Below are 16,652 nucleotides of genomic sequence, written 5' to 3' on the forward strand. Positions count from 1 at the left end.
TAGAAAACAAAAGGGCAGGGCGATGGACCCTGGACCCAAAGCAAGACTGCCACTATCTTTCTTTGATTTTCTCATTTGCTTTTATCACCGCTGCCACACATCCACGGGCTATTCTTTATTCCTAGGCAGCAAACAGGCCTCTCTGAGATTAGCCCCAATTTCATTGCATTACAGGGCTGTTTTGATTTAAGACACTTATCCTGAAGGCGCTGTTTGTCTGATAATGAGGTGAAGGTTAGGGTGTGTGGAGCAATGCTAGTCAATAGAGATACAAGTTTTTCGAGACTCTTTTGTCGAGGAGCCATGTGCAAAATGTCTTATCTGTTTTGACTTGGAAAATGGTGGGCTTTGAATAATAGAAGCACGGAGCGCTTGTTATTTACTGGCTGTTGTTATGGGGTAAAACAGGCACATTTGATGTAAATTCTAGATGAAATTGAAGACTTCACTTTGAACTGCATCTAAAAGTAGAAACCACATTTGACAACTCTTGACGGTGAAACATTTGCAGTTAAGAAGCAAATATAAATATAAACAACTCAGCTTGTGTTAAAAGGATAGTTCAAACCTTTATTTGGACAAACGTCTATGTCTATTAAAACGTTGGTCTAATTAAAGTTTGCACAAGTGAGTGACTACCTTTTTATTTATATACTCTAGATATTTACCTCCCTTGACTGGCACCTCATATGGTGTGAGTTTGCTTTCATACACTTTAAAGGTATAGTTCACCAAAAATAAAAATTCTATCATAATTTACTCACCTTCCAGCTATACAAATCTGAATAAATGTCTTTGTTCTGATGAAGACAGAGGAAGATATTTGGGAAAATGCTTAAAACCAAACAGTTCTTTGACCTCATTGACTACCACAGTAGGAAAATAGTATTTTTTTGTTCTATTGAACACAAAAGAAGATATTTTGAGAATGTAGGACAGCAAACAGTTCTGGGGTACTTTTGACTACTATTGTAATTTTTCCTACTATGGTAGTGAATGGTGGCCAAGAACGGTTTGGTTAAAAGCATTTGTCCAAACATCTTTCTCTGAGTCCAACCAAACAAAGAAATGAATACAGGTTTGGAACAACTAGAGAGTGAGTAATTCATTTCAGAATTTTCATTTTAGGGGGACCTATCCCTTTAACAAACCTAAAACAAAGCAACCATGGGCTATTTTTTACCAGGTTAATCTGACTTCAATATGAATATTATAGTTTAAAATATTTGAAAATGTTTTTATTGTGGTTTAGGATATTTATAATTAAATTTTAAATCATATACTGCATGGTTTAGTCCACAGAGATAAACTGAGGTTTAAGAAGGAGCTTCAGGGCATTATCATTAAGCATCCTTCCAAAAGCTAGCCCAGATACAAGTGAGTTTCTCTTAGCTTAAAGGGGACAGCGCTGTATTTTCTGTACCGTCACTCACCTCACACATCCAGTTGGGTTTGTGACAGCAGTTAATGGGATCCCTTTGGGGAGTTTCGGAGTGCTGTGAGTAAAATGAAGGCAAAAGCAGAAATGACCAGGTGTAATCAGCCAGTGTACACTGGTGGAAGTGTGCCTCCCAAGATAGCAGCAGTGATGCAGAGTGGTGGTTTTAAATGTGCTGTAATAGCTAGACAGAGACCTGAAGAGAAGTTCGATCTTAAACCAACCATCACACTAGAAGATGGTTACACATGCACATACATTATACACCGCCACAGGGATAACGTATTTTTGTAGGCCAACCCGGAAGTTAGCACCGCAATGGTTGCCACGACCAAAAGTCTATTTTTTCCCATAGACTAGAAAGATAGCAAAATAAGCTAGGTTGATGATACCTTCACGTTTTGTCTATTAAATGAGCAATGTGGTGATTTTAGCGCCATCTAGCAGTGAGGTTGCGAATTGCCAACCAACAGCTCACTCCACCCTTCCCTTTTCAAAGCACTACGGAGGCTGACGCAGAACTAAGATGTTATCACGATTTCACGTCTTTGCGGAAGGAGATAACATATTTTTGAAATGCGCTCTGTAGCAGTTTGTCCGTTTTGGACTACTGTAGAAACAAAATGGTGATATCCATGTAAGGGGACCCGCGGTACACACAGTTAGAAAAAGCTCATTCTAAATTAATAAAACTTCATCATGAATTTCGTTATGCACTTCTGAACACATAGTTATGTACATTATAATGGATTTCTATCAACAGTCCCCATAAGACTACACATTGGACCTTTAAGATTTGTCTTCATTAAATGACTTGCAAAGCCCGGACCCTGTTTGGGGGAGGGGGTCTAAATACTCTCCCCATGTTTAATATACTCAATTCAAAGTCCTGTTTCTAAAGCAATCCCTTGATTGTATTGCTCTTGTATAGTATTGATTATCAGTGCATTTCCATTAGGGTGAACTTGCAGCATGCTCTACAAGGACACTACTTTAACTAACAAATGGTAGAGAAGGGCTGTATATTCAATGAGCTGATTTATATGAGCAGTGACTATAAAACCAACCACTAAAGTTAAATTAAAAATCACCAGTTGAATTCACCAGAGTGAATACAAGGCAGTAAGACACCAGCAGTCAAGCAAAAGGGAAGAGGAGGCTGAGCTCGGAAAATTGTGGGCTGAAGAAAAAGTGCTGATCCGGCAGACAGCGTCCTACACAGATTGGCCCATACAATAGACAAATCCAAGAGGTGCCCAGGCACACGGTGCAGCTCCAGATGGATTCGACCTGTGGTGCATTTCGATTTAAAGTGAAATAAAGAGTGTTCAGATGTACAAATGTCTCTTTTAAAACGAAAGAATTTAAGATGATACAATGTTAGGTTTTAAAAAAGTAATGTCTTGAAGTATGCACTTCTCGATTCTGAATTTGACGGTGCTCTGTGATTTTATTGCTTACAGTAGCACATCCGCTAGTTGATATGCAAGACATATTGTATTTAAATCATCGTGCAAACGTTTTCAGTTACTAATGGCATTGTAGAAATGCACTATTAGCAGACAGCCATGATTCATTTCTGTGAGTGAGCGTGTGCGATAAGAGGGTGTTGGTAAAGCTAACAGAATTCTGCTGATCATGTGAACTCTGCGTTACAGCCCTCATGAGGAAGCCCAATTCTGTTAAATAATAAAACTTTTAATATAGACTACAGCCTGGTCTCATGTGAGCAGACATTATTTTTAACATATTTTCTAAGGTGTACTAATCGATGGACTACTTGCAAGTAGCAGTTGAAATCGTCTGCACACTAGATTCCGATTATATGTATTTAAAAAAAATAGTTTTAAGCACATACATTATCAGCGACATTGAAGATTTATTCTAAACATCACTGGGTACATAATCTTCAAAAGATCTGAAAAAGCAATGGCTGGTGAACGAAAGCGTTTCACTTTTTCTCCTCACACAATGAAGCCATTTGACCACCGAACGCAAATCATAGATGGCTGAAGGAGACTAAAGGAATCATAGCAGCAATGTTTGAATTAAACAACAACAGACTACAAATACTGCAGTGTTCAATGCATTTCCGAACGTTAAAAATTAAATAGGCTACGACCTCACGTTGCGTCAATCTCATTTACACACTTCCTGCAATATTTTCGTCCGTAATAAAAAAAATCGTACTGGGTTCGATTTCCTGCGTTTTTCGCATCCGTAGCAAGCATTTTGAGAAGCGTCTTGACAATTCAGAGACACCGTACACTAGCACCAAATACGAAAAATCGCATTCGAAAATTTCGGATTGTCCCTTTAATGTTTTTATTTGTCAATAAATCTGCTCTATCTGTGCATTGCTATTTTAAAATACTTTTCAATGTGAATGAACGTCTAATTAATTTAAAATCCACAAAGAACCTTTAACAATCATTGTATGGTGTCATTTTATTGTCGTTAAAATGTATGAGATATAATTTATTAATGCGATTATTACTGCTGCAGGGTGCATACAACGGCTTTATTATTCACAAGATAAGTATACGTTTATAAAATACATCAGGAGGTGAACTTCTGCTAGTTTAAGATCTGTCATAAAAAACCCACACTAAGCATGTTAACTTCACAAACAGGATTTATTGTTTTTAATGACGTGACCCTTAAAATATAAATGATCTGCAATGATCTCCGCGTGTATATGCTAAACAATGTTACGGGAAATGACTGAGCCACATCGAGAAGAAAGTGGAAGATTACTTGCAAGTCCATTGATTAGACAAAAGTGCTTGATGCAGCATCAATAATGTTAGGGTATAGCCCTAAACCATGAACCTAAATAATAATAAATGTTGGATTTTGTAAACTAGAACTACTAAAAAATATATATATAGTTTTGGATTTCAGAAGAACAAGTTTGTTCATTGAAGCAAGATTTCAAATGGAAGACAAACAGTGTCCTCTAGTGGTTGCTTAAATAAGGACATATTTCATATAAACGTGATCTTTCATTAAAATGTACCTTTGATTTTCTACTGCAGAACACAAAAAGATCATTTGAAGGATGTTGGTTACCGGATCACAGCGGTACCCATTGACTTACATTGGTTTTATGTCCATACAATAGATGTGATTGAGGAAATTCAGGTCTTTTATCATCATTATTCAGTTACCAACATTCTTTAAAATATCCTCTTTTGTGTTCTGCAGAAGAAAGCCATAAATATTTGAAATGATAAGCGGGTGAGTAAATGATCACAGAATTTCCATTTCTGGGTGAGCTATCACTTTAACCAGTATCTTATCTGGAGAGATTTTACTAACCTGTCAAGAAACACATTTTTAAAGAGTGCTGTGTCTTGTGTTTTTTTATGGCAAATGATCAATGAGTGATTATGGGTAAATCAATATGCCCAGCAGTAGTCCAAAGAAAGTGCCTGTGGTTTGAAAAGCTTCTAAAAAGGATTAACATGAAACAGATATAATCTGTAGCTGAGATACTTAAAAGCATGAATGGTATATAATAGAACGTAATGATGTCAAATACACCAATTAGAAACGAGATGGCTCTTATTGCATTTCAAAAAAGAGACTTTAGAGGAAGACATGTTTACCTTATTCCAATGCATTCATGCCAAAGAGGGTGTCAAATTAGTATGCTGTGTGACACATATCTTTTATGCCAGGGATATGTCATTTCTTTTTGACATAAATGCACTCAAAAGGTGATCTGTACCGCTTAGACGACCTCAAGGGAGTATGTCAGAGGCTTTAAAGATTGTTAGAGTGTTACTCTGGAAATCCATTCTTTACATATCACAAGAACTTGTCAAGAAAAATAAAAGACCTTTAAAAAAAAGTAATTCTGGTAAACATAGAGCACTGAAAAACTTAGAAACGTTACAGAGTGAAAGAATATTATTGCTCTCTACAGCATGCTTGCAGTACAAGTTATGGACAGTAATTACATTAGCAATGCTAATCATGCTCACAGAAACACATGTATGGGTGTGCTGTGTGAGGTTAAAGAAAGTGTAGGTGGATGACAATTAAACTGTAGCGTGTCGATAAACTCTTGGGCATTATTCTTCTGCCCTTCGGATGAACCGTATGGACATTAATTTTGCGGCAAAGTCTAACCTACGATGGCTAGATATCAACAAACCAGATGGTCCACAACAGAATGTTACACAAGTAAAAACTGCTGTAAAAGATGCATATTTAGACTGCTGCAATGCAAGCTGACTTTATATTTGTCAAGTAGATTTAACACCAGAAGTTCATTACATGACTATAATGAAAGCAGAGAATTGTCAAGGAATTAGAAAACACCTAGAGAATGTACCCCACTAAAAAAAATACGGCAAAGAAAGGTCAGGGCATCCACTTTCCCAAGTCTATAGCATTTGAGAAAACGTTGGCCTGCTTTGAATCCTTCTTAGTGTATAGTTATACAGCTAAGCCATAACTGATTTATGTAAGAAATATAGTATTCTTAGTAGAATGTAGAGTTCAACCGGTTGCAAATTAGATCTCCTGCAAAACTGCCCTGGAATAGACATCTGGCGCTGGTTTCCAGTTGTTTAGCCTCTCGACTTCAAGAATGTCATTTTCTTTCTCTCGAATTTTGTTTTTCTCTGCATAAGATTTTCTGCAAACATATAATATGCTTATATAGTATGACATATAACCGTGACACAATGACAATTTTTACAATTGTTGTTTGTTGATTTGAAAAAGTTTGCTCTTCAGTGTTTGTAAAATGGTAAATTGGTAGTTGTCAGGTGTGATGGCAAAAAATCTAGGGAAAAAAATCTCTTATGCTATTTTTTATGATAAATAGAAATATTAATAATATAAAACAATGCAGGCCTAATATGAACAGCTTGATTTATAAATATTGCTATGTCACACCTAAGGACACATGTACGATTTATTTGTCAAATACAGACATTCATATATTGTCTGATATGATTATAGGTTTGAATGGAATGCCTTCAATATGCAATTAAAACGTATCAAATTACAGTATAAAAAAATATAAAGCAACTAAAGAATAACGGCAGATGTACCTGAACTCTTTTGGAGGGGCCTGTATGTGAATATATGACCCACAAGTAGTTATAGACCTGGAGAAATAATGGTACATAAGAAAATTTGCACTATTATTGACAGTTTAACATGGACATCTGTATGCTGCCATATTGCTTTATTATTAATAAACACACATGGGGAACTTGCCCTCATGCTCGAGTCTTGTGTTACAAACAGCAAATTGTATCTGTTGTTTTACTTTATATGCAGCAGCTGCATCTGTATGGTGCCTGTATTATTGCATTTAATCATTTGAGATTTTTTACTAAAAACAAATCAAGTTGTTCAGCTTACCCAAAAGTAATTGTGTTTGGAGTTGATTTAAACTTGTGGAAGCCAGGGCTATACTCAGGAACTAGAAAAGGTCTGGCTCTTGTTGACGAGTTGAATTTATCTTTGGCTAACAAAAAAAAGCCTTTAAATAAAAATATAAATGACCTTATCTCCTACATACTGTAAACATCAAAATACATGTTACTCAACAGTAGGTAAACTGATGTAAAAAAGTAGTTCTTACTCTTCTTTTTCCTCCCTATGGATGACTCCAGCGAATTCTCTGAAATACATCTTGTGCTTCTTGGATGATTCATATTGTCTATAAAACATCTCTTTCCAGTGTGATAGATCTTGGGCTGTCCAAAATTTGGATAAAAGCTCCACTCAGTCCAGGACGTCATATTAGACTCTTAACAGACATGTCAATAAATATAAAGGATGGAGACAAATAAAATCTAAAGATAAACTCCAAAGAAGGAGCATTTAATAATTTGACATTAAGGTTTTGTTGATTAAAGTCTAACTTACGTGGAAATGACCTCATCAGTTTTCTTTCGATGGGAAACTTTATGTCTTTGATGTGCGGAAGTGGGGCATCACCGTATCGAGGTTCAGCTATCCAGCGCAGACGGGATTTCCAGTCCAGGTCACATCTTAAACCATAAATATGGACATCACAATGGTTTATCGGGTTAAACTATAGTAGATATAGTAGTTATAATATACCCAAGTATAAATATGCAAAACATGTATATCCATCAGAAAAAATATATATTTAGTGTTTTATATCTTTGTGAGACGCATTTGAAAAAATGACATTTGCAATGACAGGCAGTGGGAAAGAAGTCACACGCAACTGCAGTTTCTTCCATTTAGTATTTCATCAATCACGTTACAGGACAGAAAATAATTTGTAATGTGCTTACTCAGTCAGAACAGGCTCGACGTGTCTAATGTGAGGCTTGAACTCTTGCTCTTTTCCAGAACTCCAGAGTGAGTGTTGAGAGGCAGTGTGTTTCCACATATTCATGCTCATGACATTTCACTATAAAATTAAATATTAAAGGATAAGAAATCACAATGGGTTATAGCGTTTGTTTAGCACGTATTAAACTCTACAATCTAATACATGTACAGACATTGTATGTGTGCTGTGATTCAAAAATGTATCTGTTGTTTATGTAAGAATTTAGGTATATGTAATGTAATGTTCTATATGTAAGAATTTAGGCATGTTTATTGTGATTTCCTTATTTAGCCTACACACTGGCAAGCAGTACGCTTACATCAAAAAAAGAAACACATAATTTATAAGTTCATTTTAGATAATATTGATAATATTGTAAACAGAGTGGTATTTTTGTTTAATAGGATGATTCAAGGGTATGCTTGTTTATTTAAATTTATAGTGATTTAGAGTACGCAAACGCTATTGTAAAAAGCAAAGAAGACAATGAGTTTTTGTTGACAGTTAAGTATTATTTCATTTAGCTTCAAAGAAATCTCTATGTTAAAACCATTTAAACTTCATTTTAAACATGTTTGGGCATTTCCGTCTATTTTAACCCAAACATGTGGCTATTTATAAAAAGTAATATGTTTGAAAACAAAGGTTGGCCTAATATTTATTCGCACAAATTTCTTATCGGTAAATCTTACCTCCTGTCCATTTTGTATAAAGGATGACTTTATATGTCGTGATAGTCTGCAGACTTGAAGTGTCCTGTAGTAGATTCAACATTTGTGTAACAATCCGTCACCCAGGGAAACAATAAACAACAGGCAGTAGCCGTCTACCGGTGTCAACAAATGCATTATAAATCCTTAGGGCATTTGTTTAGTAAAACAATGCATTATTTACCTATATAAAACTTGTTTTACTCGATTTGTTTATCATAGGCCTATATCAGGCCTACCAAAAATAAAACCATCCAAAATTGGCCAACTCTGTCGAAACTAGTCTAAACGCAAGGTGGCGCACGACACAAGGATTCCAATAAGGGCTTTTATTTTTCGATCTTAAAGCTACGTTGTATCCTACCTATTTATTTATTGTTTTACTAGGATGGGAAATTTTTTATTTTTTAATGATTTTACCTTTAAACCGAATCCTGTTTAAAAACAAATACAAATACATATTCTAATGGTTTCTATTAAAAAGGCGAATAGGAACCATCACCTGTTTAACATAAAGATTGTACATAATGATATGACTAAAGACTCGCTTTGTTCTGTTTTAAATGTGATTCACTTAAATTCAGAGAGAGAGAGAGAGAGAGAGAGAGAGAGTAAGAATGAGAGAGCGAAAGAGAGAGAGTAAGAATGAGAGAGAGAGAGAGAGAGAGAGAGAGCGCTCTTTAAATCCACCTGTTAGCCAGCATATTTTCTGCGCCTCCATACTGTAGATAAGAGAAGATAAAGCTGGTTGCCAGTACGCCGCATCATGTATTAACCCAGAGTTCAGAACCTCACAGTCCTTACCTTCAATGGACCATCGCTGCCAACGAGACTAAACGGGACATTAATGCGCGTTTAATATGCCTTGATCTCAGAAGGACTTTGCAACGCCGCTGCAAGTCGAGCAACACAACGACACGCCGCTGCACTTTTACTCATTTGAGAATATGACAAACCGATCGCGGTAAACCGGAGCAGAGGTTTGCAACACATTGTTGCAAATATTTTGACGAAGAAGATGATGCTGTCTGCGCGGCGAGCCCCGTAACTGCCTCCATTCATTGAATCCACTTTGGCGCTGAGCACCGCGTTCCCGTCTGGAGATATTCATTCCCCTTTGCTCAATTATGTTCACTTTCGCCGCTTTTTGCTACATGCTTTCCCTTGTCCTCTGTGCTTCTCTGATCTTCTTCGCCATCTGGCATGTAAGTCCGTGCATATTTGACGTGCTCTCGTAAATTTGTGAAAACACAGCGTTTTGCATGCATGCGTTTGACATCTTTTGAGTCACAGGGTCACGGTTTTTGCCGCATCAGACCGTCAATCCGTCACTCACCTGATCAAACGCTCCCTGGTGTTATAAATGTGTCTGGCTGATTTTGTATCCCAATTTGAAACAATATGTCACTGCAAATCGTTTGGTGTAAAAAAAAAACTGCGAGGTTGTCTGCAAGACTTGGTTGGGCAGCATCTGCGCATATTTTGCCTGTGAGACCAGCTTGTGTCTGTCTTCCTCTGTCAGATAAGAAAAAGTATTTTGCATATTTTCTCTGTGGGTATTCCCAATGCTTTTGAGATGAAACAGCTTGAGGGTTGTTTAAACACATTGAATTACAATTCAGAAGACGCATACCTGTGTTAAACCCCTGTGTGTTATGGATCCTGCTGCGTGAACAGTCTGTATTCTCTTACAGTGAGACCACTGGCTGGGACTGACCTGTTTTGATGCTCTGTCCTTTTGGTACGTGTACTTTATGGAAGGTGTACCACTGTTTTTCCCTTGAGGATAACTGCATGAAAGCATACCACTTGCTCACATTCACAACACAAGACTGCTACAGATTTGGGTCAGCACAGTGTTTCGCCCCGAGCTTGCTTTTTGCATAGCAACAGACATTATAGCCCCAAGTGCTATGTAAGGGGTAATTATCAGCAAATCACATTTGACCCTCAGTTATGAGTGCCACGATTTACTCACCCTGTTTCCTAGATCCAGAAATGTAAATGTGTCCTGCAGGTATTCTATAAAAAGTTACATTCATTTGTCCGTTATTGTGTGGGGAAGGCAGGAATGCTCACCTCAGCGGATTTAGCTTTTGAATATTTAATAGACTTAATTTGATACGCTCGCAATGGGAACCTCCTGACGTGATGATCCCCTTTCACATCAGTTAAATGCTTGATTGGCTTCACTTCTGAGGTTTTGATCTAAGATTCAGTTGCATGGCTTGTGTTTTAATTTGTGTAATATATAACCTACAGTGCATGTACAAGAGTCAGTGATCTTACCTATAACTTTCTCAATGCCCTTCAAAGCCATGATGGGAGTTTAGATCTTACTAATACATATCAAAGAGAAGTAGAACTTGCACCTATAAATTCAATTGTGATTATTTCTGCGTTGGAAGTAAGTAATCTGTATTCTCTAGGCCTAAGGGATAATGAATATCAGAACTTTAGTTCATACTTTTTTTACTCAGTATCTTAAAGGTACAGTTTGTAGAATCCGCCGGTAGGGGGCGCACGATCAAAACAACAACAATGAATAGCTTGATGACGCTGTGAAGGAGCGAGGAATGATGGGATCTGTTGTCTTTAACTCCACCGCTGATGCCCATCAATCAGACGGGAACAAGAAATCATGTTAGCGGATGAGGTAAAGTTTTATTAATTTTGCGAATAGTTGTGGTCCATAATTAAGGGACTACTCGAAAAATGCTAGTGGCTTGCTAGACGCTGGACTCTACTTCCGCATATGTCCACGACACTCTTGTCATGCGGTTTCTACCGCTGTGTCTCGATTTGGGGGCTGCGTGCTTTGAAGGCCGCATTTTAAGACCGATTGCGTCACAGCAGCGCGACTGAAGGCTGGTAAGGCTGTCCCGATTCAAAAGTTGCTTCAAAGCAGTCCCAAAATGCGACCTTATTTCAGCTTTGGCTATCCCGAGATCCATTGTGCGCCTGTAACGGGGTGACATTTTTAAATAATTTGTCAAAACTTTATTTAACTAAAAGTATGTCATTCACAAAAACAGTCAATTTCAGTGTTTTATTATTATATGAGATGTTGTTAATTAACATTACTGGTGCATTATTGTGTTTTTTTAATTTGTAAGGTTGGCTATTTAATATACTGTTGGGTCTTTTTTAGTCTACATAAACGTGTCATATTCTCGAAAAATAAAATATATTTTTTTCTGGCTCCGTATTTGTTTAAAAAGTCAGAAACGTCTCTGCTATGTCCTGCTGTCACCACGCAACAGGAGCACCAGGTGACGCAAATGACACAATATGGAAATTCCTCGAGGCTAGACCGTCTCATTTCAGTTCGCTTCTTGGACTTTTGAGGCTCCGTGCTTTGAAAACCAGGTCCTCGTTTTTAAGTCCGCGACCTTAAAGGTTGCAGCCCCTGAATTGGGACACAGCTACGTCTTGAAAGGTGTTACGTCATATGACGCCATTGACAGGCGACTGCACAGCCCTGTGTCACCGTTTAGAATGCCGTTTTACAAGTAGTTGGAAACATTTGAGATATTGTTAATACTCAGTTGAACAAAATATATAACACTAGCCTAGTAGTGATTTTACTGCAAAATTCTCACAAACTGCACCTTTAAGGGAAAGTTTTGTTATCCGTTTGAACTTTCCTGACATTACCGAAATATATGAGAAGTTACACTGGTCTCTGAGATTCTTAAACTCTGTAAATGGTAAAAAGTAAATCGAGTAGATGTTTTTTTCCAAGAAGGTCAGAAACAGTTGAAGAAATCTATATTAGCATTCCTGATCATTTCAATAGCAGTTGCTTGACAGGCTGAATGAAGTTTGCAAACTTTTCTCAGGTGTTCATGGACACAGTTTGTTTTTTTATTGGTTTAAATGTGTTTTAAGTCGCTTATACAGTAGGAACTTTGCTTCTATGCTACCTAACCTCCATTAACCACCAGACAAGATTAGCAAACAAGTTTTCTTCTCTTTAATGTCTGCAGATTATGCCAGAGTAAAATCTAAATTTCGTGTCTTGATACCTTATAACATTTTACAGGGATGCATAATTTGTATATTTACCCATGTGTATTATTCGACATCTGAGGGGGAATGATCGTCACATTAGTTTAACTAACATTCAAAAACTCCCTTGGCAGATGTTCAGGCACACTTTCACAGAAACCAAACACATTAGTGCCTGCAAGGCTCCCGCCAGACTGCAAAGTTTAGAACAGGATTTAGATGATCTGTGAATGCAGTGGTGCATTCATCTGTTAAATGTTGACTATGTCATCGAGATGTACAGAGGTTGTTCTAAATGTTCTACATTAATTCCAGTTTTCCCTCTAAAGCACTCCAAAGAGCCCTTGTTTAATATTGAAGGGCATCTTGATTATGCTACAAGGTGGACTGAGTGCTCGGAGTATTAGTGTTTGAATTTTAACATGTCTTGAATAATGGAAGTAGGCTATATCAAGGACATTCTTTACCATGTTTTGTGTCATTTGCACACACTGTCACTGCGTATATGATTTATGAACAATTCTGATTTGATTTCCATAATTATTTTTATTTATTAATATTATTTTAATTTTTGATTGAAATGGCCGTGTTCAGACAATAGAGAACCCTGTTCACTGTATACCTATGATAAACTCAGAACTGGAAAACAGTGTTTCCTTAAAGGAACAGTTAAACTCCAAAATGAGAGTTTGTTATTTCCAACACAATCTCATGGCAAAAAAGTAACTTTCTATGATATGGCTAATTTTGGCTGATTCGAATTTGTATAATCTCATTCATACCTTTCAGTACAACTTTGTAGGGGCGAAGATAGGGGTGGGCTTCAGTATTACTTTTTTTCCTAGTAATCGTGTGTTTTTGTACGATTCACAACGAATTGTTACAAATTCCTGTAAGATCAGCTTGGTATTTCTGAAAAAGGAAAATTGAATTTAGCACATAGATGTGCTTGCTTTACTAATTCTGTAAAATGAGATCAACATATATTCTTTCACTTCTGAAGACATATTAACTCAATGGAGAGATTTAAATATATACGATGCATATGCTTTCAGGAGTTTGAACATTTTGGATCCTGTACAAGAAGAAAACAACATTTTAATATGAAATTATTTGTTTGTGTCATATACATGTAGTAAATTATGTGAGATTAAGAGAGAAGTTTTGGTGTTTTTACAGTATACGTAGGTGAATAAAATGCATTATTATTATACCATATACCATATCAAACTGAGCATCCCAGGTGATTTGAAAGAGGTGATGATAGGTTAATACTACTGGAAATAATGTGACGATGTAGAAGAATAAGACACTTCTGTACTATACTGTTCCTTCAAATCCAAGTTATTATGCTTGACCTTATCATCAACACCTGATTTCTAATATTCATGCTTTTTTATTACAGAAGTCTCTAAAATGAATTCCTGTTCATTGTTGTTTGTGCAGAGATGCCGAAATATGAACTAATTGCTTATATTTTCAAAGATCTTCCTTGAACATGGAAGCTACTTACTGAAAACCAATTACACTGTTGAATGCATTCTAGAGTAGCCTACATAGTGTAGGAAAGTATATTTATAGAGTATACAGTTCTTCTTCACACTTTTAAAATGTAATCCCCAAATGGGTTTGCTAATGCCACTGAGGGAATATAACAGCAATGTTTCCACGTGGCTGCTTTGTGCACATGCTACTTTGCTGATTTACGTTTAACGTTTTTGTGGCGTAATGCTTGCGTATGCTTTGTGATTAAGTGCATGCACACAATGTAGAAAACACACAACCTACAGTATGGGAAGATATTTGTCCTATGATTGGCAGTGAAAGCTTTTTTTATGCTTCTTCGACATTTGGAAAAAAAAAAAAAATTTGTAACTTCCGTAGTATCTGATTGCTTTATGGCATCTTGTCGTTCTCGATATTAAAATTCAATTAGAGCCAGAATTAATGCATTTTATGGATTTTTTTTCTATTGATCTTTTACACATCAATGTATCTGATGGTCTAGCTGCACGGACACAGGATTTAAAAGCTGCAGAGAATTTTGATAGATGCATTGGGAAGTGTCTTAAAAGACGTTTCCTTATCTTTAAATTACTACTGTGCACAAACTTCCTTTAAAAAAAATCATTGAATTAGTCTGGTGTCAAGGAAGCCAACTGCTCTACACAAAGCCCAAACCCAAATAAATACATTTTAGATCAACTGGAAATGGGATCCAGACCACATTGCCCTACTTCAGTTGCCAGATATGTTTTCTTGTCGCCTACAGAATTGAAAGAACATTGATATACTACCAGAGCGAGGCAGTGCAGAAAGTGAGGTCAGTTTGGTCTGTAGCGGGGGAAATAAGCTTGTCTAATTTGATCCAACTTTAATTTATAGGCTTCACTTGTCTTGTGCAGGTACAACAGAATCCTTTTTGCCAGAATGCAGTTGCTAAAAGAAATATTTTTATATCCCGTGTGATTATGGATTTTTTTACACAAAGCACTACTTCTGTTTAGGCCTGGGTGATTTTTTTGAATATTCATAATATGTTTTTTATGGGGGAAATAAAATGAGCCAACATTGTAAACTGTGTGATGATTCCAATAAACGTTTTATTTGGCCATAAGGTTTTCTAAGGACGTGGAGTAGAGGGCAGATGTTTTAACAGTGTCTCTGATTTGAACCTCATATCAATTTAATTTGGCTGGTGCATAAAAAATAAAACAACTAAACTAACCACCATTCTAGTATTGGTTTAGTGGGAAAAAATACCTTTATTCATGTTTTAAGTTTTATATCAAATGTCATGAAAATATACAAACATATATATTTTTCATCTTTATCGTTCAGCTCTGCTTTCTCTTTTCTCCACCGATGCTGGAATAACATAAAGGTGAAATCAAACGAAAAACAAATAAACAAATAAATAAAGCCTGGTATACTTAAAGACTGAACACTGACTACAGATCCAATGTATGTGTCCAGCCTTATAATAAAGATAATGTTCTCCTTTTTTCTTTGATTTTTCAGATAACAGCCTTTGATGAGCTTCAGACAGACTTCAAGGTTCCAATCGATCAGGGCAATCCACTTCACGCTGTAAGTCATGTAATAATAAGATAAATGTGATCTTTTGACATTTATCATCCTTCACCGCTGTTTCATGTGTTCATGTCATATTTATAATCCTTGTTTCAAATGTATAGATTCTGAAATGTGATATAGATTTTCAAATCTTTGATCCTTATTGTTAAAGTAAATGCATTGTCAGTTTTACCTGGTCAAATTTTTTTTTGACATTTGTCTTATGAAAAAAGACAGATATATGGGAATAGTATGCTTGTGTACTGGACGTTTGGATTATAATTATTTTAATAACTGTAGTTTGTTCGCCAATTTTTTCGTCTTGGGACTGAGCAGGCTAGGCAAACCCCTTTGATCTGTTGGGGGGACCAGGTGTGCTGTTCACACCAAACTCCAAAATATTTCCTGTCATCCGCAGCATTGCATGAATAATCCATAGAGCATCTGTCTATGTGTTGTGTTTCCTCTGCTGGAGGCCCTGGCAGCTTTACTCTGGCTAATTCTTTAATACAGAGGAAACTTTTCCAACCTTTTCCAAACACCAACTGTTTTCCCAAACTAGAATTATTGTCATTCTAGCCATCAGCAATGCAGAATAATTTACACATTGTATGCGCTTGATACCCCGCCAAATTATGTTTTGACAGAAGCTGAGCTAGCGACACAGATATTTTTGGTTCGGAACATGTTTTTGACTGGATCTGTGGCTTCATATAGAAAATCTCACTCAGAAGGTGGCATGGTGACATGGAGACAAAGTGTGTGAGTCACAGATCCCCTCACAAGCACAAAAGTTCTGTAGTCGTGATTTATTGCTGTGTTTCCGACAGCGTCAAAGTGAAAGTTTCAGGGGCTATATGTCACCCATCCCTTTGTCAGACTGTGCAGAACTATAGAGGGTTGGAATGGCAGGGGGTGTTGAAAGATTGATGTTCTCAGAGCTGATCTCGCCACCCAGTCGAGTCAATCTAACACCCTGCCTGGTTAATTGGTGGCTTCTGTCAGTCAACGACTCAGAGGAAGTCAGGACCGCATCCTGTGAAACTCAGTGGAGTATCCCATGATGACTTATTACTGAAGTCGC

The 16,652-nt window shown here is 36.8% G+C and overlaps 2 protein-coding genes across 6 annotated transcripts in view; one reads left to right on the forward strand and one right to left on the reverse strand.

The window, feature by feature from the left end:
- Window positions 1-4,061: 4,061 nt before the first annotated feature.
- On the reverse strand, window positions 4,062-9,417 carry LOC130434783 (spermatogenesis-associated serine-rich protein 1). Of its 4 annotated transcripts, none has more exons than XM_056765121.1 (8): window positions 9,287-9,404; window positions 9,173-9,204; window positions 7,732-7,850; window positions 7,334-7,458; window positions 7,047-7,214; window positions 6,824-6,944; window positions 6,508-6,564; window positions 4,062-6,086 (listed from the first exon to the last, which is right to left on the reverse strand). In XM_056765121.1, exons 3-8 carry the CDS (start codon window positions 7,839-7,841, stop codon window positions 5,963-5,965), a joined length of 705 nt encoding a protein of 234 aa, XP_056621099.1. In that variant the 5' UTR covers window positions 7,842-7,850; window positions 9,173-9,204; window positions 9,287-9,404; the 3' UTR covers window positions 4,062-5,962. The 4 variants fall into 4 exon arrangements, with proteins under 4 accessions (XP_056621099.1, XP_056621098.1, XP_056621100.1 ...); XM_056765120.1 differs by lacking the exons at window positions 9,173-9,204; window positions 9,287-9,404 and adding exons at window positions 8,465-8,528; window positions 8,667-8,891; XM_056765122.1 differs by lacking the exon at window positions 9,173-9,204 and having other exon boundaries at window positions 9,287-9,417.
- Window positions 9,418-9,547: 130 nt separating this feature from the next.
- The window catches only part of cnih3 (cornichon family AMPA receptor auxiliary protein 3), a 33,930-nt gene continuing 26,825 nt past the window's right edge, over window positions 9,548-16,652 (forward strand). For both annotated transcript variants that reach the window (XM_056765125.1, XM_056765124.1), the window contains exons 1-2: window positions 9,548-9,687; window positions 15,515-15,583. In XM_056765125.1, coding sequence (XP_056621103.1) covers window positions 9,610-9,687; window positions 15,515-15,583 — 147 coding nt within the window. In that variant the 5' untranslated portion in view covers window positions 9,548-9,609. The remainder of the gene's footprint in view (window positions 9,688-15,514; window positions 15,584-16,652) is intronic.

The sequence above is a fragment of the Triplophysa dalaica genome, chromosome 13 (genome assembly GCF_015846415.1).
Source record: "Triplophysa dalaica isolate WHDGS20190420 chromosome 13, ASM1584641v1, whole genome shotgun sequence".
Lineage (NCBI taxonomy): Eukaryota > Metazoa > Chordata > Actinopteri > Cypriniformes > Nemacheilidae > Triplophysa > Triplophysa dalaica.

What these genes read in the sequence shown, in the direction of transcription:
- LOC130434783 (XM_056765122.1), bottom strand. Translation starts at nt 7,841, where the DNA reads ATGAGCATGAATATGTGGAAACACACTGCCTCTCAACACTCACTCTGG. An exon ending in GTCGAGCCTGTTCTGACTGA is followed by an intron (nt 7,459 to 7,731) that starts GTAAGCACATTA and finishes TTATGGTTTAAG; the next exon opens with ATGTGACCTGGACTGGAAAT. An exon ending in CCAAACACAATTACTTTTGG is followed by an intron (nt 6,565 to 6,823) that starts GTAAGCTGAACA and finishes TTATTTCTCCAG; the next exon opens with GTCTATAACTACTTGTGGGT.